This window comes from Equus przewalskii, chromosome 14 (genome assembly GCF_037783145.1).
Source record: "Equus przewalskii isolate Varuska chromosome 14, EquPr2, whole genome shotgun sequence".
NCBI lineage: Eukaryota > Metazoa > Chordata > Mammalia > Perissodactyla > Equidae > Equus > Equus przewalskii.
This window is the reverse complement of record NC_091844.1, coordinates 64,690,914-64,716,573: the sequence shown is the minus strand read 5'-3', so window position 1 is coordinate 64,716,573 and position 25,660 is coordinate 64,690,914. Positions and strand designations below refer to the sequence as shown.

General features: G+C 45.3%; 1 protein-coding gene across 18 annotated transcripts in view; it reads right to left on the bottom strand.

The window, feature by feature from the left end:
* Positions 1-910: 910 nt before the first annotated feature.
* Positions 911-25,660, bottom strand: part of XDH (xanthine dehydrogenase) — a 59,149-nt gene continuing 34,399 nt past the window's right edge. For 15 of the 18 annotated variants that reach the window (XM_070574156.1, XM_070574159.1, XM_070574168.1 and 12 more), the window contains 19 exons: positions 25,209-25,332; positions 23,125-23,244; positions 22,150-22,246; positions 21,156-21,280; positions 20,234-20,367; positions 19,751-19,838; positions 18,432-18,518; positions 14,727-14,918; positions 14,386-14,531; positions 13,509-13,590; positions 12,851-12,946; positions 12,066-12,194; positions 11,323-11,397; positions 9,138-9,190; positions 7,179-7,293; positions 6,345-6,410; positions 4,742-4,930; positions 3,249-3,425; positions 911-1,582 (listed from right to left, as the gene is read on the bottom strand). In XM_070574156.1, coding sequence (XP_070430257.1) covers positions 1,532-1,582; positions 3,249-3,425; positions 4,742-4,930; positions 6,345-6,410; positions 7,179-7,293; positions 9,138-9,190; positions 11,323-11,397; positions 12,066-12,194; positions 12,851-12,946; positions 13,509-13,590; positions 14,386-14,531; positions 14,727-14,918; positions 18,432-18,518; positions 19,751-19,838; positions 20,234-20,367; positions 21,156-21,280; positions 22,150-22,246; positions 23,125-23,244; positions 25,209-25,332 — 2,146 coding nt within the window. In that variant the 3' untranslated portion in view covers positions 911-1,531. Of the gene's footprint in view, positions 1,583-3,248; positions 3,426-4,741; positions 4,931-6,344; positions 6,411-7,178; positions 7,316-9,137; positions 9,191-11,322; positions 11,398-12,065; positions 12,195-12,850; positions 12,947-13,508; positions 13,591-14,385; positions 14,532-14,726; positions 14,919-18,431; positions 18,519-19,750; positions 19,839-20,233; positions 20,368-21,155; positions 21,281-22,149; positions 22,247-23,124; positions 23,245-25,208; positions 25,333-25,660 lie in introns of all 18 variants that reach the window. The other 3 variants (XR_011526613.1, XR_011526614.1, XR_011526615.1) reach the window with 1 other exon arrangement.

The following is a 25,660-nucleotide window of genomic DNA, read 5'->3' as shown; positions in this document are numbered from 1 at the left end:
CTGAAAAGAAATGAAGGGAGTCTTCTCTCTGTGGTAGGTACTTTCCATCTGGTGATAAGTCGGGTCTCCCTGGATTCAGAGATGGGGTAGAGAGGAATAAGAAGGTAGACAGGTGTGTGTGTGTAACAATGTGAGTGCATGTGAGTGTTCGGCATGTGCATTCTCTAGAAATGAGTGCTGGCTAAGAGATGGCAGATATTAGCATTTGGTGTGATTATCACGATTAATATGCATTTCTCATACTCCAACCAGCTGACAGTATCATTTACTGTATGAATGACATCAAGCACCAGGCTCAGCTGCATGGTTTCCACTATCCTCCTTCCATGACCAGAACCATGGACCCCGTCTGGCAAAAGACTGTGTGTTTTATTCAGTAAAGGCACGTGGCAATGTCACATCATCCACCCAGCACCATGTAGTGATGAGATAACTGTTGGAGCAACTTGCCTTTCTCCTGTCCTCCTCACCAACCTCAGGGACTTGGGGGGACCTAAGCCGAGTTCAGTTGGCCCAGATATCTCACTGTAGTAGGGGAACAACATCTTTTCTAGCTGCAGATCCCTTATATGATGACTTTTCAGGTCATGTATTTATAGACTTTTAGAGCCAGAGAAGACTTTAGAGATTATTCCAGTCGAATCCTTTCATTTTGCAGTAAAATGAAGCACAGAAAAAGGGCAGTGAGAGTCCAAGATCACACAAACAGTTAGAGACACAGCTGGATGAGAACATGACTCCTTGACTGTTTTTCCTCTGGCTGACCTTGATTTTGGGAGCATCACGTCTAGATGGAAATTACTCTGGGTTCAAATTAAGATTTTTTAACCTGATCTTTTTTTGAAATGCACAAGGGGGAGGAGGAAGAAACCTAGCACATTGTAGGCGCTCAATAATTGGGCTGGTTGGCTTTTGGTGTTACAGAATAATCTTACTTTATTCAGCTTAACAAGACTGGATCCAATTAACCTTGAATTTATTTCATGCTTTATTCTATTCCTATGTCCCAAAGGTGAGTAGGGGTTTGAATCTCACCCCACTGCCCCACTTCAAAGTAAGTATGCATCTGAGGTTGTCATATGGCGTACATTGGTTTATAGGAAAAGCTTTTGAGGAAAAGCACACAGATTTAGAGTAACTTTGGTTTAAGCTTCTGAAGGTTTGTGGGAATCCTCTTTGAAGCACAGACACTGTCAGAACTTGAGGTTATACAGGCTTCCCGGTGACTTAAGATATAGCATAAATACTTCCTAAACCTACTTCAAATACATGATTAAAACAGACACATAATGACCCTAATTGCATATTAGCCACTTGGGCTAACAGTTCTGATTTGGCTTATCACTATATTTGCAAATCATATTTTTGATCAAAATCTTCCGATGCCTTCAGTGTTCTTCCAAACACCATCCTGATGAATCACAGCACTGCCATCCTATGACTTTTATAGATTCGTCTTCTGCAGCGTTATGCTCCATGCTCCATGGAAGCCCCAGTGTAGCATAAGCAGACTCTGCTGTGGGCTTTTTCTTCAGACCCTCAGAGACCAGGCTTTACAGTTTTCTGGTACGCCAGTGACACACTAGGAAAGAACAATAGAAAACTCACTGCCAAGGTCTTTCTTTCCACAGCACAGGACACAGTGTCCCCTCCTGCCCTCTCGCCCACATGCTACCTCCCACCGATGCCAAACACCATTGCAAGACCAAAGACCACTCTGCCGTCCCAACTGTTGGGAATGTCCCCAGAGCAGGGCCCCTTAATTTGCTAGTCAACCATTTATTTTTATGGAGCACTTTCCATGTGGCAGGCACTCTGGTAGGCTCTGGAGATACAGGGTTGAACAAATACAGAAGTGGTCCTTTTCCTCGTGACACTTGCAGTTCTTCAAAAGCATGATTGGTTCATAGATTCAGCTGCTCAGGTAAATCCATTGAAGGGATTTTAAATCACTGGTGTGTTGAAACACAGCAGAGGGGCCTGGGGTAGAATCTTTGCTTTAGGTCTGGCGCCTTGGAGCAGCTCATTAGATCATTGATTTCTGTATCAGATTGTCTATAAAGAGCTCACTTTGCAACCTGTGCAAGCTTATTGAAGCCAAGCAGCACTTCTCCTCTCAGAGAATAGGGTTTGAGGAACTATCAGCATCGGGGCCATGTGGGAAAGTTCTGGGCTGTGACGAGGCTGCTGCATATGCCTGGGAGCTCCACACCTGGTCTGTGTGGTCTTTACTCCACAGCTGAAGCTCTTGGCAGACCTGCAGGGTGGCCTGACTGGAGACCAATCTGCCTCCTCCTCCTCAGTGCTGAGGTCCAGGATGGCAGACTTGCCTGCCCCGAGGGCTCTCCTGTACCCTCCCCATCACTGGAACACTTTGGGTCCATGACTACCCACTTCACCTCTAAACCTGGAAGGCCTATCAAATACTTAGAAGGAAATCCAACTTGGGTATCAGGAAGAACCCGGTTCTGCTAACTCAACAAAGGCTGCTGTGCAAAGGCAATTGGAGAGTCCTATCTGTGCAGTGCCCACTTCAGCATAACTCAGAGGCTGGGCTGGTTCTGAGATTCCAGCGGTGGAAGAAACTGTCCTGGTATGGTCTTCTTTTACCAGGCATTGTCCACTACAGGTATCCCACATGTTCCCAGAATGATTCCAACAACCATGGAACTCCTGTTACATTCTGCTACACACACCTCCATGCTAGTAACCAATCAATACAATACAATCATCTGGTTTCCTAAAAGGCTGCAAAGTTTTCAAGGGCACCTATGAGTCCCCAGTATCAGTACAGCACATGGTAATCACAGAACAAATGAGGGCCATCTGATGAATGAATAAATTCCTCTTTTTCTCTTCCTCTCCAGAGAACCTCACACGGTGTCTTTAAGAAAGAAGGGTCTCAAAAATGCTTGTGTTGGACACTAAAGATTAGGCTCTTCTGGAGTTTTACCCATCACCCTCATCTTCACGGAAAATAATGGAATCTGTGGGTCATGGCTGTGCATCAAACAGCCCTCCTTCCTTTAACGAGGCCCAGCTACAAGCTTTCAGGGGTTTCTTGTTATTTTCCTGCAAGTTCAAGGGGGTGCCTTAATCGCATAGTGAAGGGCGGCATTGACCCAGGGCTGCCCAGTTGAGAGAGAGCCTGACATCTCCCCCTCCTCTCTGCAGAGCACCCCCTGCAAGTCACAGACCTCTGCCCCAGCCTCCCCGGGACTGAGTGGGCACTTGAGAGGCATCGTTACCAGGGTGGTGAACTTGTCCACACAGGCATTGCGGATCTTCTCTGGGGTGGCAGGACTGTCTAGACGGAAGAGCTCCTTGATATTATTATCAGAGTGCTGAGCTCGAGCTGCACGGATGGCATCCTTGATGGCAAAGAAGATGGAGGAGGCCAGGAAGAGGGGTGGCTCCCCAATAGCCTGAGTGGACAGAGCATAGGACAGAAAATCAGGCGAAGTGGCCCCAGGCTCCACACCAGGAGGGCTGGTGTTGCCTGGGAACCCCAGCCAGCACTAAGGGGCCACACCAAGCAAGGCAGGAAGAGCAGTGAAAATCAATCAGGGGCTCAGAACAACCCATCTAGTAAATGACTCAGCCTTCTTGGCATATTTCTGTTAACTCCTGCTATGTGATTTTCTCTGATGACACCATGCAAATATAATGTACCATTAAAAGTTACATTAAATAATTACATTTTATAGACAAAAAAAACCTGACATGAATTTTAACCATTTCTTTCATTATCAGGCTATGGGAACAATCTACCTGCAATTCTGACACCAACATTTACAGGTGCCATATTATACTTACAGCATCTGCTGGAATATAGGCCTTATGACAAACAGGAATTAAAACATTTTCGAGCAGAGGCTGTTTTATCCTCCAAAGCATAGATCAGAGACTACCTGTATCAGAATCACTAGGAGAGCTTGTTAGAAATGCATGTTCCAGGATGCTATCCTGGACCTGGGATCAAGATTTCCAAGGTGGGCCCTACAGAACTACATTTTTGCCATGAGCTCCCAATGGTTCTGATGCATGCTAAAGTGGGAGAGCCAATGGCAAGGACCACAAAGTGGCCCAGACCCACCCACAGAAAAGTAAACCAGGAGATGAGCAAAGGGGTGTGTTTCATTGGTTACAAGTGATTATCTGTCTTTCTTCTTGGACCTAGGACTATATCAATTAGTTTAATTGATTTTCAATCATTTTTCCATACTTATTGGGGACAGGGAGGAAATAGAGGATGGTTATAAGTCTTCAGGCATGCTGATCAAGTCTTAATGTCAGGTGGCATCCACTGAAGGAGGTGAAGGGGTGTTCATGGAGGTGTTGCCCCATCTGCAGGGAACATACTGCTTCTCACTGGACCACAGGGGTGCTGTATCCGTGAGGTCATCTCTAGGACCAAGCACCAGGGATGCACACCTGAGACATGGGTGTAGGTCACGATTTGACCTAAACGATTAGATTAAAGAATCCCTCTGAGTGCACACAAAGGAGCTGGCTTTGACGACATGGAGGTGGGGTCATACTCAACCCAGTTCCCTGGTTCTCAGGTAGGACTGCCCACCCCTCCACTGCCCTCACCAAGGCTAGTATCAAGCCCTCTTCTCCCTTCCAGATAAGCCCCCTGCAGCTCCACGTGGAAAGTGGCTGGAGCCCCTCATCAGTCATCACCCATGGCCTCCCACCGTGCAGACCAGAAGGCAGCACAAACACAGGGCAATAGTACCTTGGATGCATAGATGGCCTTCTTGTTGGGGGAGTCACGGAGCAGGGACACTCTGAACTCAATGGGGATGCTGCCAAATGCAGGGATCTTGTAGGTGCTGGGGCCGCGGGTGTACAGGCTTCCCTCGGGGGAATACTGCAGCTCCTCCAGGGTGAAGAGGCCAAGGCCCTGGACAAATGCCCCTTCCACCTGCAGGGCAGACAGAGACTGTTGCTACCTTGCCTCCCACTTTCCCAGATGTTCCTTCTGTGTTGCCACTGGAGAAATGGCAACCCTAAGCTGAGATGCCAGCTCACAGGCTAACAGTTGCTAAGTGTCCCCCAGGGGCCCATGCTTCTCTGTGCTGAGTGGGACCATGAACTTTTGAGCAGTCCCACAAGAGACAAGGAATTCCTTGGATAATAGATTCCAGGCTTTTTGAACTCTCAGCCGTGCCTGCCCTCTGGAGAAAGTGCACCTCTGCTATGGCTTACAGATCTTTTTTAGGGCACCTGCCATGCTCTGCTGGCCCACATGTATGCTCTCTCAGCCTCACTGCTCAGAATCGTGATATGTGGTGCCACTATAGCTAAACAAACGTGTTCCGGGGGAAGACCAGGAGCTATCATCTTTGTGCCTGCAGGGCCTCGCTCCATGCCTGCCATAGTAGGGGCTCCCCACCCATGGGTGTTCAATGAATTAGTGGACAGATTGACTAATGACTAAGTTTCTGTGTACTCAGTACTTGTCCATTTTTGAGAAACACAATTTACATTTTCTACCAGATGCTCAGTACGTCAGTTCTAGGTTCCTCCCTCTGTCTCCTCCTATTCCACCTACCCTGCCCAATACTGTCAAATTTTCCAAACGTGATTTTCTTCAGGACATTCCTCTCTTTACTCCTCTTGCTCAAACCCATGTCTTTTGCCCCCAGTGGCCCCCAGCCACATTTGGTAGCATTTACTTCCTGGAGAACAAAAAGCTGTCCTGGGTGGAAGAGGAATGAGGATGGAGAAAATTCCTCTGATCTCACTGCCCGCACATCAATCCCAAACTCAATCTCCATTCTACCTTGTGCTCCCTCTCAAACTGTGCCTGTGTGTTTGCACCCAATGTTTTCACCATTCATCATCTTGCTCTCTGAGGTGTGAGAGCCCTTTCCAAGTTAATCCACATTGATTTGTCTTCTGCCTTGAGAGTTGGGTGGGCTCTCATCTATCTCAACCCCACTCTCAGGGAGACTCACTTGGTACCATGTTCAGACCTGCTTAAAAACAACATTGCGCGGGGCTGGCCCCGTGGCCGAGTGGTTAAGTTCGCGCACTCCGCTGCAGGCGGCCCAGTGTTTCGTTGGTTCGAATCCTGGGCGCGGACATGGCACTGCTCATCAAACCACGCTGAGGCAGCGTCCCACATGCCACAACTAGAAGGACTCACAACAAAGAATACACAACTATGTACAAGGGGGCTTTGGGGAGAAAAAGGAAAAAAATAAAATCTTAAAAAAAAATAAAAAAAAAATAAAAAAAACAACATTGCGCAAGATGCTGTGTTGGTGGCCCTAGGAGGGATGGGGCACATCAGTGGCCAAGTCCATCACCACCCTGGTCCCCCACGAGCTTACCTGTCCAATATCGATGGCAGGGTTCAGACTGGAGCCAACATCCATGACGATGTCTGTGCGGAGGTTCTAAAGTGGAAGCAAAATAAAAGCAGTTTGAGCAGAAGGAGATGAGAAATGATAGATGGGTCTTGGAGACCCTTAGATTAGTAATGCCAACCCAAACAGTATTTTCACAAGCTGAGTGCCCTGGGCTCGCTCAGGCAGAGGTGTCCACATCCCTGCCAGTCTCTACTGCCATCGTCACTGCCAAGGTTTGAGTTCATGTAGCTGTGGAGGGGATGGGAGTGGCGATGCTCTCTCAGTAATTGGAAATAAGTGTGCACACACCCACACGTGAGTAGAAACAGCAGGTTCCCAGGATCCTGGGGCTTCGAACCTGAGTCTAGGTGGATCACGCAAGAAGGAGCCGGCAAACTTCATTCCATGGCTGAATCCAGCCCATCCCCTGTTTCTGTAGGGCCTGAGAGCTAATAACGATTTTTACCTCCTTAAATGACTGACAAAAATAAGACGAAGAATATGTTGTGACACCTGAAAACTATATGAAATTCACATTCAGTGTGCATAAATAACATTTTATTGGAACTCAGCCACTCATTTGTTTACATACATCTATGGTTGTTTTCACGCCACAATGATAGAGTTGAGTAGTTGATGCAGTCTTTGTGGCCCAGAAAGCCTAAAATATTTACTCTTTGGTGCTTTATAGGAAGTTTGCCAAGCTGTGGTGTAAGGCAGTATTTTTCCAACCAGAAAGTTTGTAGCAACTCTTGGTATTGCAATTGAGTTGTTTCTCTTTTCCCACTTAGTACTAAAGTTTTGCAAACTTCTTACCTTGTGATCCCCTGTTAAGCAGTCAATTTCCACTTCAGAGCAAGCCACCCCATACGAGAAGTAGTGGAAGGGATTCCCTGAGTTTGTCTCAAAGCTGTAGCCAAGGTTGGGTGTTCTAGGGGAGAAAAGAGAAAACACTGCACGTATATTAAGAGGAACATGCCCCCCCCCCACCCATATACATTCACATAGCTTTTCCCACAAAATCTTAAGACCCCAAAGGTTTTATTTTTTCATTCAGCTGTTCTTCAAAAAAGTCCAGATATTTTGAATATTTTGAACTTGTTAATGAAACCCAGATATTCCAGAGAATTTTGTCTCTTGTCTCTGGTCTATTTTACTAATGTCCCTTATAGGAATCATCCTGTACAGCCGAGCAGTGTTTAGTATCAGCCTGCTGACCCCTACATGGTAGAAACAGGTGACAGATTTGCCTGAGCTCACGAAGGACATGAAAGTCACACTCCAAAGGATCTACTGAATTAGAATTCAAGATCTTCAGAACCAAAGATTCTGCCTATGCTGGCTCCTAGGCTGCTCGTGCAAGTTCACCTGCACACAGGGCTGCTCACCTTTCTCAAGGTGAAAGCTAAGAAGATCAGTATCTCATGCAGCCTGGGTGCATCTTTAAGCAGCCACTTGCCTGAGTTACTCCTCATCCACTGGCCCCTTCTAAACGTCAACAAGTGATTTGAGGAAACTGATACTAATAAAAGCAGATGTTCTCTTACACGGATTTTTCTTTTTCAATCCTGGTTATACAATTCCAATTTTTCATGAGTCATATAAATGTCTGAATATGTGTGTGTGTGTGTGTGTGTGTGTATTCTCACACACAGAGTTTATAGTTCTGTATCTATGTTATTCTACACATTACACAGAAATGTGAGCTGATGTGATCAGAATCGGTATGAAAACAAAACCAATACAGGGCTGAGGGAAAGGCTTCTCCCAGGAGAAAGCATCACCTTCTTCGACCTCTGACTTCACCTTCTGCATCTGGGTTCCCTTATATAACCCCAGTTTTATTAACTCCACAAATGAAATAGGAACCTTTCAGAAAATCTGCACTAGTTTGTGTTTGTGTAAGTCAAATGTTACATAACCCAGGGAGCACTGGGAAAACATTACTTTGCCTAATATATATGTAATAGATGTATGTGTGTATACGTACAACATCCATAATATATATAAAATACGTTATATATATGTTCATACATTCACACAAGACCTTTTAAAGCAAACATTGCACTATTTTCCAAATCCATTGATCTGTGAGAGAAAAGGTCCTAGTTAAACTTCCCAGAGAAAGCTAAAACCTTACAGCTGACAGTAAATATGATCATATCTTTTTACAGCTTCTAAATCAGATGGACAGGGTCTCTAGCTCTTCCTGCTGCTCCTGAATTTTAAAGTTGCAGAATATGTGTGCTCTTTTCTAATGCTCACTTTAAGTTCCACCGAATTCTGCATTTTGTGACAAGTTCACATGCTCTAAATCCTCCTTCCATTCTTCTGAAGGAAAGCCTCCATAAAGAAATCCAATGCATAGTACAAAGTAACACATGTGAGTAACTTAGAGCCTTGGACTCCTTGGTTCTTGCAGGAGAACACTGAGGGAGGAATGGTTGGTAATTTTCCCATTATGTCGTAAATGAGGGAACAGGTTCAGAGAATCACTGATTCCCCAAGTGGAACAGCACACTTTAAGACCAGAGCTAGAACACAGATCTTCTGATACGGCTGCAGCTGCTTTTGCCTCCTTGACACATCATTTGGTAATCCATGTATTTTAGAGCATCTTTAAATTGAAATTCATGAAAGTCCATTGGAGACAGAAGAGTTTTGGTGGAACTGCTCTCTCCTGACCAAAGGCTGACAGAATCCAGTACTGGAAGGGACTTTTGAGGTTAGGATGACCACACACTGTGAGATGGATGAGACCAGCACCATACTTACTTATAAAACCCAGTAGCAGACAAGCTCACTGCATCCTGGTAAGCAGCTAAGACCTGAGGAGAGGAAATGGCCATCTTGAAGGGGTAGGCATGGTTTCCAGAAACCCAGCACTAAGCTTTCATGAGCTCATCCTCCTCCTCTGGAAGTTGATCAACTCCTTTTACTAGAGACTCACTTCCACATCTCACCTCGCATCCTCACTGCCACCTCTGCACTAGGTCCTCATCATCTGAAGCCTGGAGGACTACGGTAGCCTCTTAACTAGTCTTCCTGCTTCAAGTCACCTGCCCACTTTGCTGTGTGGCCCCATGCAGCCAGAGTGATTATCTCAACATACCACATAGTCCATGTCACTCCCCTGCTCCACGGCTTTCCATGAGCCTATAGAGCAAAAGCCTGACATTAAGGACCCCAATCTTCTCTCTGGCTTTATGTAGCACACACAACATTGCCGCTCCAGCCAAACTCAAGTCTTAACTCTCTGCCAACCCTTCCATGTCCCCACATCTCTGTGCTTCATTCATGTGGCTCCTCTGCTACATCTGTCCAAATCCTTTTCTTCCCTCAACAAACAGCTTACACTTGCATCTCCAACCCCCTCTTCTCAGTGATGAGTCCCTGCCTGGCTTTATATAGCGTGTCTCTATATTGCTCATTTGATACTTAGCCTGTTAACCTTGAGCTTTTATTTGTACCTCCCTATTAATAAAGCTATCCCTCTATCTATCTATCCATCCTATCACTTTAACTATATTAATAAAATTTTTTGGTATCCCCCACATTAGCACAATACTAGGATTTAATTTGCAGTTGATATAATTTTCATCACGATCACTGTCAACTACCAAGCTCTTTACTGTGTACCAGATGCTAGTGAGTACTTTGCATACATTATCTTACTTAATTTTCAATACAACCCTATAAGATCAGTATTATTATTATCTTCATTTTACAGATGAGAAAACTAAGGCTTAGACTAAGAAAGAATTTCTATAGGATCCTAACCATATATATATTGTATGAAATATATACATATATAGTGGTGGTGGTGATAATGGCTTGTTTTTCAGTGCTGTGCAGACACTGAAGAGATTTGATGCCTGTCATCTTCCGATCACATCTTTTTGATAATGGCCTCTATTGGGGTTATCTGCTTACAAGGAACACTGGACTACATGGCCCATCGTTGAGGACACAGCTCAGGTCAAGATTGTAAAGGCTGCTGTTGAAAACATTAACATTGCCTGTCGAATCCAGGCTAAAATCAAACTACCAAAACCAATCAACATTCATGTGGTATTCATGTGGGTGGTATCTATGAGTGTGGGAAGGGAAGTAGAGGTCATGGGAGACATAGTAAGATGGCTGGGTCTGAGAGAAATAGCTTATTTTCTTTGATTCTATGGAGGGAGACTTGTACTGTCTGAGCTGGGCTATATGCAGGCGCATTTTATGTGTTACTGTTGTACCCAGTTCTGCCATTCCAACACAAGGGAGACAGTGAAGCAGGGCTGACCTGGATATTTCTGACTGTTGGAGGAGCTGAAGCCTCCCACCTCAGAAAGACTTCCTTGCAGCATCCCTGTGAGGGTTCCTGACATGCAGGCCTCCAAATCAGAAAACAGAGAACTGGGCTCGTTGTGACTGTGTACGGAGCTTGTTCTGTCACTCCTAAAATCGCAGGCATGATATAACCTCTTGGGCAATGTCTTTTCCCTGCTCCCTCACAGATGGAATCTCAGTGGACCCAGACTCCAGAGCTCGATAGGGGGAGATGTTGCTGGGACAGCCCTGAGAGAGAAGGAAGTTTGAAGAAAAGCAGGCTCATTGAAACAGGATGAGCTGGGTGTGGGACCAGGCCAAGTGAGCCAAGACTTCACAGTGAGGCATATTCAGCAGTCACCTCCATCTTCTCAGGCTCAAGGCAACCAAACCCACAACTCCCACAGGGTTGCCAAGATCAAAAATTTCCTCAAGTGACTTCGCTCAACTATGAAAACTGTAGAGAAAGGGACCCAGCAAGATTGAGCATTTACTTGTCCTGTCATATCACACAGCCCACCTCAACTTCTCTTTGCCTGAGTGACTGGATTGTGACCTCCAGTTCCTGCTGGGGTCAGGACAGAGGCTCTGCTCTTAATTCCCAGGTCATCTGTAAAAGCAACTTGGATCAGCTCAGACTTACCCAGTCTTCCCAGGAGCCACTAGGATTCTTTCTCTTGAAGGGTTCCAGCCTTTTCAGGATGGTCTGACACGCTTCCTAAAGAACACATCCACCACACACCAGACACATCAATCCTCTGCATTCCCCGGCCCAGGCAAAACCCTGAGGTCCTCAGCAAGGCCACTTCCCAGGGTGCCACTCGAACAGGCATGGCACCCTCTCAGGAATGACCAAGGCCCGGGATGGAAGCCACCACAGGATGCTGCCAAAGGGACTAGCACGGGCCCTTGCTTGAAGAGCACTTCCTGACCCAGTTCTCAGGCTGACAGAGGGTGAAAAGTTTGAGGGATCCTAAGGAGATACTTCTCCCATCAAACTCCTTTGTTTGATTACATCCCTCACGTGGGAGGAGAGGCAACTGGGTCTGACTTGGCCAAACCTAAAGTCAAATTCCAATTTCAGTGCATTGTCTTGTGGCCAGTTCTAACAGTAGGGAGTACGTCTTCACAGAACCCCCTGCACTCTTTCCAACTCTCCTCCCCATCCTATCCTCATCCCTCCTGACTTTGATGGAAGTGATTATGGTTCTTCAGCCTCTCTTTTAGGTTGGCGTTTGGAGGAACAGTATTCTCCTGGATAAGAGAGCCACAGGCATGGCCACAGCCAAAGAGTCTGCAAATGCCATTCCAGCTCCCACCCGGGGGACCCTCCAGGCAAAAGCCCTGGGCTGGCCCTCAGTTCTGCTGGCTCCCGAGACTCCTTACGTAGACGGCCTGTCCGTTGAGGTCAGTGCTGACTGAGGCAGCTGTGGGAGAGGTGTTGGGCACGGTATTAGTGCTTGTCTCGCTGATGTAAATCTTAGAGGTGGGGATTTTCAGAGCTCTGCTGGCCACCTGCCAAGAGAGACGACATCACCCTCTGGGGAAGGGGTTAGCATGGGGCTTGGCTGCTTCCTCCCTAAGATGGGATTCAGGTTCACTGTCACAAGCAAGAAAATAATTCTATAAACTATAATTGTACTGAGACTGGGATGTTCTCACATCTGTCTCAATTTGAATCAGCAATTTATGGAGTGATTTCAGTGGATAAAATATTCAAAACCTAATGGTGACTAACAGTGCCTTTTTAAGCTAACCCTGTCTTTTTACAAAATCCAGTTTGGCCAGTCCCATGAGCCAAGCAGGTGTGCCGACTCTGACCCAACTCCATCCTCCCAGCTCCACTGTAAACAGTCTCATGTGTGTGCAGAACTAGCTACCTTTATGCACACAACACACCCACCTTACACACCGTCACAGAACCCTAGAGTGTTGGTAACATAAGTGACCTCAGAGATCACCTGGCCAACCTCTTTCCACAGATGAGAAAACTAAGCCAAGAAAGGGAGCAGACTTGCCCAAGGTCACATGTAGATGAGCAGCAGGGCCAGGGCCAGAGCCTAGGCCTGCTTCGGCTTCTGGTATGTCCCACTGCTCAGTTTCACACAGCATCTTCCCTCACACAGACACCGTGGAGTCAGAGAGGACTCCCACAGCCCCAGGCTGCTCACCTGGACCATCTTGGTGTGAAGGCCTTGGCCCATCTCAGTGCCCCCATGGGTCAGCAGCACAGAGCCATCTGTGTACACATGAATCAGGGCTCCTGCCTAAGGGAAGAGAAGGATGTTAGACACAAAATTGGGTAAATTCTAACTCAGCTTGGGTCATAGGACCAAAGGTGCTGGAGCCCAGGAAAAAAAAGAAAACCAGTAGCAACATTTTGGATATAAACCCAGAGAGAAATCAGAGCAGTATATATCTCATGATTTAATTACATAGCCCTTAAGGAGTTTGCCAAATTTTTTCATATCTCTCTTTCTCTGTCTGTCTCTCCCATCCTCAGAGGGAAGTAGGTCAAATATCTTTGTCCTCACTCTATAGATGAAGAAATGAGATCAGAAAGACACAGTAACTGCCTTTAGTCCCACAGTCAGGAGGAGTAAGAACTAGAAGTTGACCCCAGATCTCTGAGTCCCATGCTGCTCTCACTGTCCCACGACATATGGGACAAACGAGGATATGCGAGTTCAACTTCCATTTTAACAGCAAAGAGCTCCTCTAGGCAGCTTTGTTACCAGTGACAATGGGCTTCTCCTGCAATACTACAAACAGAGGGGGAAATGGAGCCCCAGTCCAGTGGGGACGGACAAAATCATATAAAGCAATTACCTGATTCAGAAAACTAACTGTGAAGCTTATTCCAAACTTGGTAGGAACTATGCACAATCCTCTCTTTTTCCAACAATTCTCCCTGGAGGAAAAGGAACATTCTCACCATATTTGTGTTTAAATGGACATGTTTTCAATCAACATCTTTCTAAAATTGGAAGAAGACACCCTTGGCACTGCGCATATAGCCCTTGTTATCACTGAGTTGTGCCCCAATTATGGAGATAAAATGAGAAAGAAAGGAATTTGGGTTCTGAGTCCTTCCGTGCAGCTGGAGCAGGGCCCACCCGTGAGAGAACCGGCTTTAAAGTATCATCACTCTTCTTCCCTGAGTGGAATTCGGCTCCGGTCAGAGTGCCCTAGTGACCTTGGACAGTGATTGTCCCAGGGAGGAACTGTGGTTCGCTGATGAGAATGACAACACTTTCACTGTGCTTTGTATTTGGTTTTCTGAGTAACTCAGTGAGGAAGACAGAGCCAGCATAATCATCCCCACTGTGCAGATGGGGGCTCAGGGAGATAGAGTGACTGCCATGGTCACATTCACAGGGTAGTGTCAGAGCTGGCGCATAACTGTGATGTTCTCAGACCTGGGCTGGTGTTCGCTAGAACACGGTGTGCCCGGAAGGCAGACAAATGTGTAAAGATGAGCCACACTGATGGGCTATCATGCTCAGTGCTGTGAGCCCACCTGCCCCAGGCTGAAGCTCATTTCAGGATCTTAAAGAGATGGCTGTGAACAAGGTGGCCATTTCAGCACCTTCGGAAGTTATCCATTAAAATAATAGCTTTGTCTTTGGAGTTCAGCAAAAAGGCTATAGAATAGGAAACCCCAGAGAGCACCAGAACATCAGACTCCTCCCCGCTCAGCACTTACTTGTTGAACTTGTCAATCTCACTCTTCCGGGCGTGATACTGGGAGCTTGCTAGGCATTCATCCCAGCACCTGGTCAAGGTGAACCCCTCGAGCTTCTGGTTGAAGTGTGTCAGGTCCCCTTCCTTGTACATGTTCTTCCTCCGCACCTTCCCAAGGAGAGAGATATTGAACCCTGGTCAATGGCAAGAGGTAAGGGAGGCATAACCTAAAGTCAAGTTCCAGCCTCCTCAACAACACCTGCCCATCCTCTACCCCCATAGGAGATGCCCAAGATACAAAGCCACTGTCCCCTCAAAGTAGGCTAATCCACTCTGACTTGTGCCACCATGTTCCCAGCTTACTTCCTCTGCAGGCAGCCCACAGGTCACTGCAACTTCACTCATCCACTGTTCAGCAATGAGCATCCCCTGAGGCCCCCCAAAGCCCCGGAAGGCCGTGTTGGAGGGCAAGTTGGTCTTGCACAGCCGGCCGGTGCCCCGGATGTTGGGGATTTTATAGCAGTTGTCCATGTGGAATAGAGCTCGATCCATTATCTGAAACCAAGAAGAGAAATAGGAGAGAACTGTGCATTGACCTTACTGGCTCCTCAAAAGAGGGATTTCAAGGGCTGCACCCATCCCTGCCTTTCCCAGCCCCACTGTGAACTGCTATTACTCAGGCCCAAATTATTTCTTCCCTGAGATATTGCAAGAGCCTCCTTACTGTGCTCCTGGCCTTCAGTGCCTCCTCCCTCCATCCATGTCTCGTACTAAAATCTAAGGTCATATCAGGTCAAGCACTTGCTTAAAAACGACTTATTATCTCCAGAGTAAAGTCCATATATCTTTAAGCATGGAATTCCAGACACTTTTGGACCTTTCCCTGATGTATTTTTTTGATCCTCTTTTCTGACTGCATGTTACTCTCACCTGTAACTCCCCTCCTCACCTGACCTACCTACTCAAATCCTCATTCAGCAACTCCATGGGGAAGCCCTCCCAGACCCTCTAGTGGGAACTGATCACTAGCCTCTACAAAAGAAGGTGACTTTATTAATTTTAAATTAGCTTTTATTCCCACTAAAGTTGTATTAGAAATAGTTTGGAGTCAAACACACCCATAAGTCGTGTTGTGCAAAGCAGCAGCGCCCTCTACTTCCCTTCCATCCGCTCCCCAGAGGCAACCACTCATTCTTCATCAGCTATTTACATTAACTTCCACATCTCTAAACAATGTGTTTATATTGCTGCTTCTCGTCTTTTACAGTTTTAGACTCTTATATTGTTTCTCCCTGATGGAAAAGGAGAATTTATTTCCTAGCTAACCCCTTTTCCTGTATACACGTCAGCTTCCTATCTCCCACATAGTTATGTTTTGATCTGATCAATGGTCAGTTTAATATTATAGTCCTGTAAACATTACTTACAGGTAAGCCATATAATTGTACTGTAATTACTTCTCTTTCTTGAAAACAATTTTCCCCCTTGAGTTAATATTGTCTTTATTTTTTCATTTCCTTAGTTTTCCATGCACTTGTTACTAAGCCAGCTTAAAGTTTTCCCTGGATCAAAAAATCTGCTCTCAATACATTCAAACATTTTAGATTTTCTATCAGTTCCATCTTTTTGAAGAAATCCTTCCTGAAGCCTTCTGGCCTACTCCAATTTAAATTGGCTGGCCTTGGGATTTTCTGCTCACGTTCATCCCAGGGATTCCTTTTGCCTCTCTCCATACTGAATCTCCTATTCCTAGATCCCATGTCTTCCCCTTTCTCAGTTCTACACTCTCGTTCTGTTGGAGCACATCCTTCCATATCTTCTTTAAAAAGACTAAGTAGACAGGAACGTTTTTGAGAACTTGCATGTCTGAAATGTCTTTATTCTACTCTAACCCTTAATTAATGATTTGGCTGCATATAGAATTCTAGGTTGGAAATAAGTTTCCCAATTTCCCAGAGTAGTTTGAACACACTTCGCTAGTGCATTGCAGTTCCCCAGTATTGAGAACTCCAATCAATGCCTTTCCAAGTCTTGGAATGAGTTCTGTTTTTTTCTCCCTGAGAATTGTAAAATATTCTTTGTCCCCAGGTTTCTAAAATGTTCACAATGATGTAAACTAGCATAGGTTCATTTTCCTTCATTGTACTACTTGAAGGGCTCTTTTAATCTCAAAATGCGTGCTTGTCAGTTTTGGGAAATTTCTTGAATTACTCATTGATAGTTTCCTCCTCTCTCTTTTTTCCGTTCTTTCTTTCTGAAACTTCTATTATTTGGATCTCCTGGATGGGACCTCCAACTATGTTGTATTTTCTGTCCTATTTTTCCACGTTTTCCTTTTTGGGGAGAGCTCCCCAAGTTTCTTTCAACTCTTCTGCTTTCACAGTTTAAATTCACAGGAGTTCATTTTTATTCTCCAAGTGTTCAATTTTTATAGCATGCTGATCTTTCTCTAAGGTGTAATATCTCACTCTCTGATGAGATAAACGATAGTTTCTATTTGTGTGTTTCATTTTGGATTTAGTTTACGGCCCCACATGTTTCTTTTTGTATCTTTGATTATTTCAGTCTTAGTCATCTTAGGTGGTTTTTGTATGTCTCGCTTTATTCCATTTCTGCTTTCCCTTAGCACTTTCTCAACTTGTACTTCTATTTCATCTTGTTCTTTTATTATCTGTCTCCCCCACCATTTGTCTTGAGGACAGAAACAATACCATGTTCTTCTTTACATTGCCACCCTAGGCACACAATAAATACTTGCTGGATTGAATTAAAAATCTTGTAAGATCTTTGTACAGACACAAATACTGGATCTTTTTCAACCTGATTTTTCCTGCAGCACCAAGAAGGCAGTACTATAAATGGTGAGACTACTGCAAATGTTTCATTTTTGGATCAGTTTTTATCCGAGATCTGAAGTCTGAAGTTTCCTAACTGAGCCAATCAGAGAGCCCCTCGCAGAGAGGAGCTGCACCCAAGTGGGGGGCAATGAAACCCTGCTTGTCCGAAATGTTTTATTTTACAACAGGAATCTATGTGTATGTAACTAATATGGTTATAAAATTAAGAGTTAAAAAACTTTGAAAAGTAGTACCACCAAGGTAATTTTGTTAATTTTCAAAATTGACAAAAATATATGCCACCACAAGAGTCATACGAGAATGTTCAAAGCAGATTATCCACAAAAGCTGAAAACTGGAAACAACCCAAATGTCAACAGAGTGGTGAATGGAAAATAAAATATGATCTATCCATACAAGGGGATATTCTTCATCAGTAAAAAGGAATGAAGGACTATAAATGCTATGACATGGATGAACCTCAAAAACACTATTCTGAGAAAAAAAGCCAATGCAAAAGACTATATAACGTATGATTCTATTTACACAAACAGACCACACAAAATGAAAATCTATAAGACAGAAAGTAGATTAGTTGTTGTCTCGGTCTGGGGGTTGGGAACAGGAGTGACTGCAAATGGACACAAGACATCATTTTGGCTGATGGAAATGTTCCAAAACTGGATTGTATTAACGGTTGCGTGACTCTAAATTTACTAAAAACCATTAAATTATATACTTCAGACAAGTGAATTTATGGTATGTAAACTACACTTCAATGAAATCATTAAAAAAAGTAAATTGATCAACTCAAATTTTAAATAATGCGTAATGCAGAAAATGACAATGTGCGCCCAACTTAATCTCATCCAATTACTGTTCGGTGTATGTTCTTTCACACATTTTCCCTGCATATCATTATATATACATATTGCTAATATTACATTCATACACATACAAGATCACCATGCTGTACATAAAGTTTTGTAACTAACTTTGCATGCTTCGCAAGAATAGGAAGGACGAGTTTCTAATCAGAGAAGTAATAGGATCATATCTGTGCTGTGGAGATTAACCAAGGATGGAGAACCCAAGTGGGATCCATTTAGGAGACTACTGCAACAGTAACAGGCAAGAAATGAGGAGGACTGTACTCATATGTGCGAACAAGCTGTAGGGTGTGCCCTTGACCTCCCGGTCACCCCGGGATGCAGGGGCGGGTCCTACTTACAGCCTCAGAGAGATCAAGGGTGTTCCCAGCATTGCTGTAGTGATCCACCTCCAGAGCCACAATCCTCCCAGTCTTCATGAAGCCAACCTGTCAAAAAGGCGAGGGATTTCTCCACAGTCCCCTCCCTCTGCCTATCTCTAATCATTTCCTCCCACCTACGCTACCTGGAGGAAACGGAAAGAACAGGACATCGCACCACGAAAACAAGGTGAACTTAATGGGTGAAGAAGAGAGGACCTGACATCTCCCCAGTGGCATACCCCTGGATCCTCACCTCTGGACACCTTCTCCCCAGCCTCCTCCTTCTTTCTACCTACTCCTGGCTTCTGGTTCTACCAGAGAGAGTGAGAAGGTAGAAAAGGGGATGCTGGTCATGAAAGGGCAGGGAGCAGGGCTGGGAAGAGAAACTAGGAAAGATGCTGGAGGCTCCCCTCACAGCTTTTGGCCAGCAAACAATGAAAGTAACACTTTGCACGAGCATGAATGTGTTTTCACACCCCCGACCTTATGTAAACATCAAGACAAACCCAAGAGGCCATTTCATAAGTGAGGAAATGGACCCCAAAAGAACATGGTACTTTCTTCAAATCCACTAAAATTTGGGAATGAGAGAAATACAATCCATTTTGGGGAGTTAAATTATGAAATAAAGGCAGAGGAGATCAAAAGGGAGATTTTCAAAGCCAGCTCGTCAAGAGAGAGGGCTCCCAGGTTTATAGAGCTACAGGGGACCTGTAAGGTTATACTGGTGTGAACAGAGAATGGGTACATGGTCAGAACAGGAACTGGTCATCCATAAAAGCCCACAAAAGGGACTGTCCCACAGGGAAATTGGGCAGTGCCCAGCCACACATGGTCTGGCAGGGCAGATACCCACCCCAACAATGTGTGCCTGTCCGGGCCCCTGGGAAGTATTATTCCTCATTGTAAATTACCAAGCGGTCATTCTGATTTTTACATCAGACTGTCAACACACTAACATTATGTCATCCTGCAGGATGGATTTGCCCCAGGTCTGCAGAAAAATCAGGTTTCTGAGCCTGAGGGGAATAAGACCAGATGTGAACCACAGCAAACTCACAAAAGTGATGAACGCCACCCTGTGACGTTGCTTGCGAGATGGCCCGCCCACTTCCCCCAGCATCACCCCTGGAAGCTGCTGTTGGCTGGTTTGAATTTCTCTCATCGCTATTTCTTCTTTGAACTTGTACAGATAGTCATGAAAAAACTCAGAGTACATCCCAGAATCCCTGGATCTTCATCCTCACTTCCAACGAGATGGCATTGCCCACCCTGGCACAGCCCCCCACATCTAGAACCTTGTATCTGGCCAAGAAAGGATGTCTGCCGCCGGTTATCAGCATGTCCTCATCACGATCCAGCATGCAGCGCACAGGGCAGCCGGTCCTGAGGGAGGCATCAGAGGGTGAGAAACCTGGAAGTCTCTACAACAGCCCAGCCAGGTGATTTTCGGGGATGAAAACAGTAAGGAAACCTTTTGCCACCTAGCTCGCAGAACAGACCCACACTGGGCTGCTCTGCTGTCTAGACGCGGTGCTGTACAAGGTGAGGAATAAGAGGATGGGAGGTGTGTCCTTGCCCTTGGAGCCCTCACAGCCAGGTTGGGAAGATAAGACATGGACATATGCATCAGAACATAAAGAACCAGGTGATGCTTCCCTCACTCTTATACCCAAGAATTCTAAAAACAGAGAGCTGTGAAAATGCAAAGCAAGGGGAATCAACTTCCCAAACGGGGAAACCCAAAAGCCTTCCTGGCAGAGTCCACTGGGAGAACTCACTTGTATGCAGCCAGGGCCACTGCCGTGGACACCACGGTGCTCCGGGTCTCCTTCCCTCCAAAGCCTCCTCCCAGTCGCTTCACTCGGACCAAAACTCGATTTGCTGGAACCCCTAACACTTTTGCAACAAAGGCCTGGGGACAAAAGAAAAAGCCCTCACACTGAATGCATCATCTCGCCCTACTGCAGGCCTGACCCAGAGGCTGCCTCATGTGCACAGGCCTGACTACCGCTGTGAAGTCTGAAATTCCCTGATTGGGGGATCCCCTCCCCTCCCAGTGCAGCCCTCGGGGTGTGGTGCTGGGGTGCGGCACTCATCAGTCACTGCAGTCTAAATTCAGATACTTGAGATAACCAGAGGGGCAAGCAGCTGGTCACAGCACACTTTCAGAGGCAAAACTCATTCCAATTGGCCAGGAGCTGGTGGGTCATGAGAGCAGGACCAGTTGCCAAGAATGCTGGCAACCACTGTCGCATCATAGGCAGTAGAGAAATGGGGAGTGTTTCCTCTGCCAAAATTTATTTAAGCTGCTGCAGATAATTTAGTGGTCCCTGTGGCTACTACTTAGCCCAACACCTTCATTTACAGAGGAGGAGACTGAGGCCAGACAGGATTTGACCAAGCCATGTAGCACTGGAATGATAGTCGCTAACACTAACTAGGCTATATACAAATATTAAAACTCATCTAATCATTACAGCAACCCTTCCAAGCCCCAAGTTATAGATGAGAAAGTTTATGTAACAAGCTCAGTGACACCAGCTTGTTGGTGACAGGGTCTGGCTCCAGGACCACTAACCCAAATCCCATTCTGGACCAGCCTAGGTCTGCCTCTTCACATTTCCACATTGCCGCTCCTGATCTGCCAGGAGCTCCCTGGAGCCCTCCCCAGGCCCTTGAGCAGACCCATGGGTCACCTACTTGGGTCTTCATGGTGTTCTGTGTAGACACAAAGAGCTCCATCTCCCCTGCCTCGCCTTTCGGGACGGCGATGGTGCAGTGAGTCTCCAGGTAGAAGTGCTCTTGGCCGCCAATGTAAAACTCACCTGGGGAAGCAATATGACTCCCAAGTGAGTCCTGGTTGCACAGGAGGTGAGTTTGCTTAAGGAGAGAGTGTACTTGCCAAGTGCCCTATGCAGGAACCAATGGCTCACAGGTAACCTCTAGGTTCCCCAACTGGAACGGCAAAGGCTCTAATGTCTTAGCTATCTGGGAGCTGAACCCCCACCCCGACAGAGAAACTAGGATGACATTGAAATGCATCAGGCATGAAGCTCTCTTCTCACTGCAGCCAATGGAAATCAAAGATTTTAAAACTATACTCATAAAATGTTGGAAAAGGTAAAAAAACTAATTAATAGATGTGACTGAAAATATCTTCCATAACTGAAGGTGTCGGGCCTGATGGAGAATTGACTTACTAGTGACTTAGTGATACACCAAACCAGTGTAGAAGACAATTCCACAAGGAGTCTGATCAGCAGCCTTGTCCTGGGGTGAGAGCAATGGACCCCATTTACACTGAGGAGGGTCGTGGAGGAGGGGAGAGGGAGCACCAGTCCTCAGGCCGATGGGGAGGGCAAGGAGTCTGTGTGGTTAGAGGCCTGGCAGACCCAAGGGCGGCCAGGCATCTATGGCCGTTATCTTCCCCAGACAGTCTTCCAGATCCCACACACTCTCATCTCTCTAGAATCACTGAGATATATCCAGCCTAGAGTCAGGGGAGCAGAGATTAAGATGACTGAAATTCTTCCCCAGCCAACTGTCTCCTACTTTGTTATAAAGATCAGAGGACCTCTTCTGTTAGGAAATGATAGGAAAGCACTTCCCTGCCCCAGGACTCAAGGGACAGCTCTTGAATTTCATTCCCAAACCAGGGCCACTCCATCCCCACTGCTGCCTGGTGCAGCTGTACCTGAAACAATGTTATCTGCTTCCAAAAAGCCCTTCTTGAGGTCTCCTTTCTCAATCTTGCGCCCAGATCCATAAAAGGAGTTGTGTTTTATGGCATCCTGAGGGTGAGAAAGAAGCGTCAGTAACTTCGCTTTCAGGGGAGGAAAGTAGATTCCAATGGGGGAAGAGAAGTGTTGGAACAGCTGCCTTTCTCTTCTCCGATGAGCATCTCTACAAGCTTCTTGTACAGACTTAAAGTGAGCTCACATGCAGCCTGCAGGGTCATATTCCTCCATTTCCTCAGATATACATGGACAAGCTCGGATCTTGAGGAAAAGCAAAGAATCCCTCAAGGAACCAACTGGAGCTGAAACTGGGAAGGAGGAGCTCAGTCGGCCATTAGTAGACTGAGTCTAGGATCACGATGGGGAAGGTTTCATAGGACCACACAATCCCAGGACTGGAAGAGATTTTAAAACCTATCTAAAAGAAGACGTGGTGTATATATACATATATACAATGGAATATCACTCAGTCTTTAAAAAAAGCAACATTGTGCTATTTGTAACAACATGGTTGGACCTAGAGGGTATTATGCTGAGCGAAATAAGTCAGACAGAGAAAGACAAATATCATATGATTTCACTCATATGTGGAAGATGAACAAACAAACACATAGATCAGGAGAACAGATTAGTGGTTACCAGGGGAGAAGGGGGTGGGGAGAGGGAAAAAGGGGTAAAGGGACACATATTTATGGTGACGGATAAAAACTGGACTGTTGGTGGTAAATATGATGAAGTCTGTACAGCAACTGATATATAGTGATGTACACTTTAAATTTACACGATGCTGTAAGCCATATGACCTCAGTAAAATGATTTTTTAAAAAACCTATCTAGTCAACCCCCCTCTGCTCGAATCTCCTCTAGAGGATCCTAATAAAGTCACCTCCGGGGAGCTCACCCCTCTCCACAGGAAGCCCGTTCTCCATTACCTCGATTGTGATAATGGCTGGAAGGTCTTCATAGGTGATTTTCACTGCTTGAGCAGCTCTCTGTGCATGTTCTGGGGTGTCGGTGACCACAGCACCAATGATGTGCCCAACACAAGTCACCTAGGAGCAGAGCCAGAGTGCTGAAGAACATAACTGAGCTCCTCATGAAGCAGATTATTTTGGGTTGTCCAAAAAGGCCAAGGAAACCCCTGCTCCCACTGTTTCCTGCTAAGGCCCATTTTAGGAATGACCTGGGGCTCTTTATTTACTTATCCTACTATTTGGAGTTATGTGCTTCTTCATAAATGTTTAGAATCAATAGAACTAAAATAGGAGTTAGAGGTCACTCGTATCAGGATGGCAAACTCGCTTCATTTCAAGGGCCAATTCTGATGATTTAGTACTGGCAGCCTGTTGAGAAGCTGCCCAGGATAGAATGTGGTGATTGATTAGTGATGTCTGTCATGAGCAGCCGAATGGGAGGTGTGGCAGCACAAAGGGCATCTGTCCACTCGGATCTACTCCAACACCCTTGTTCTTCATGTGATGAGATGGAGACCCAGAAGGCAAGATCACAATTGGCTCATGACTAGAACATGACTAAATCTTAGACCCTGACTCCCAATTTCCTTGTCTTTCCACCATCCCCACTCTATTCTATCTTCCATTCCCCAGATTTATACCAGAAGCTTCTCAAAGGCACCAATCATGTCTTACACCTCATCTAGATGCCCAGAAGCAGTAGTTCCCAACTGCTGGTTCTTAGACTTGATGACCCATAAACGAGTTTTTTTGTTAGATTTATAGAATAGTGATTATTGTTTACTTTTCATTTAATAATTTAGTCCCTATAAAAGCTTAATGGATCTCCTTCAGAGATAATTTTCCCCCAACATCCCCCAAAAAATAAACGACAGAAAAATTGTCCAACTCATCACTTTGGAATATGAGGTTTCTGACAATAGGAACCAATACTAAGCATGTCTCTCTCTGATATTTATTTCTTGAGGACCCAATTTTCTTGACTTAATTCGTTAGCACAGAGGTTGTTGAACCTGGCTGATTCTCATTGACCGTAACACCAGCAATGGTCTTAAAGGCTCTTGAAATCTGTGAAGCAGTTTGTTCTTCATTCAAATGCTCTCCTTTTGAAGACCTTGGGTCTCATGGTTGTAGTTTTTTTATTCTCTTCTTCACTTTTATGTCAACAATAAGGTGAATTTGCCCTCCAGCCACACCTACCCTCCTCCAATTTGCCACATTTGATCTGTGTTGGAATTATAAGATGACTGTCTGAGAACTATGCTAAAAGTATATGGATTTTAGTAGCAGCGATCTTGAATGTTTGGAAACTTTTTTTCTTTTTTAGGAAGATTAACCCTGGGCTAACGTCTGCTGCCAATCCTCCTCTTTTTTTTCCCCTGAAGAAGACTGGCCCTGAGCTAACATCTGTGCCCATCTTCCTCTATTTTACATGTGGGACACCTGCCACAGCATGGCTTGATAAGTGGTGCATATGTCCAGGCTCAGGATCCAAACTGGTGAACCCTGGGCCACAGAAGCAGAACGCACGAACTTAATCGCTATGCCACCAGGCTGGCCCCTGGAAACTTTTTTTTTGTCAGAACTCCCTATGTAGTTGAAATCAATAGATGAACTTTCATAAAAAGGAATTATCAATACACATAGTGGTGGCATCATGATTTCTATTCTGGCTAGTTTGTTTAATGTATTATTATTTTCTTTTAATAAAGGAGCTTAATTGTACACTTAAGAACCTGATTTTCAGTTCAAGTACAATCACCAGCCTTGTTTTATGCATTTTGGTGTGGAATCATCCTACTACGTACCAATAGCAGCCATCAATTAGATAAACAAGTAAACATTAAGTTAAAATTAAAAGTGCTGCCAGGCATGTGCTATCCTTTTGTTGATCGTCCTGAATACTGACCAATTGGATGACGGTCACAAAATGTGCAAATGTATCATCTTTCCAAGATTACAGATTTGAAGGAATGAGCACAAATTAAAACTTAAATACTCATTCCACTAACTTCATAGAAAAAAAAAAATCCAAGACGTACCTCATCCTTCGCAAAGACTGTTTCATCATTAAAAAGTCCAGTTTTGTTACTCCCCGGAATATCATCAGCAGAGACAAAGCAAACAAACCCTGGCACCTTCTGAGCTTCTGAAGTATCGATGGACCTGCAAGAATGAGCCACATGAGGGGCCAGGCAGGAAAACCGAAGAGGAAGACCTGTCACCAGTTTGGATATCTCTGCCCTCCTTTTGATGGTTTTTCCTCCCCTCTCTATCTTCTATTCTATCCTGTTCTATTCCATTCTACCCTGTTCTGCTCTGCAAAGGTTGATTAAATGCTTACCATGTGGGGGCACTGTGCTGAGTGCTGTGGGGGATATGAGATGAACAGGACAGGCCCGCCCCCATGGACCTTATACAAGGTTCTCTTCTGGTCTCCAAGTACAAGGGAACCAAATCATAGTGAGTAACATTTACTTGGAGAGCTCCAGAT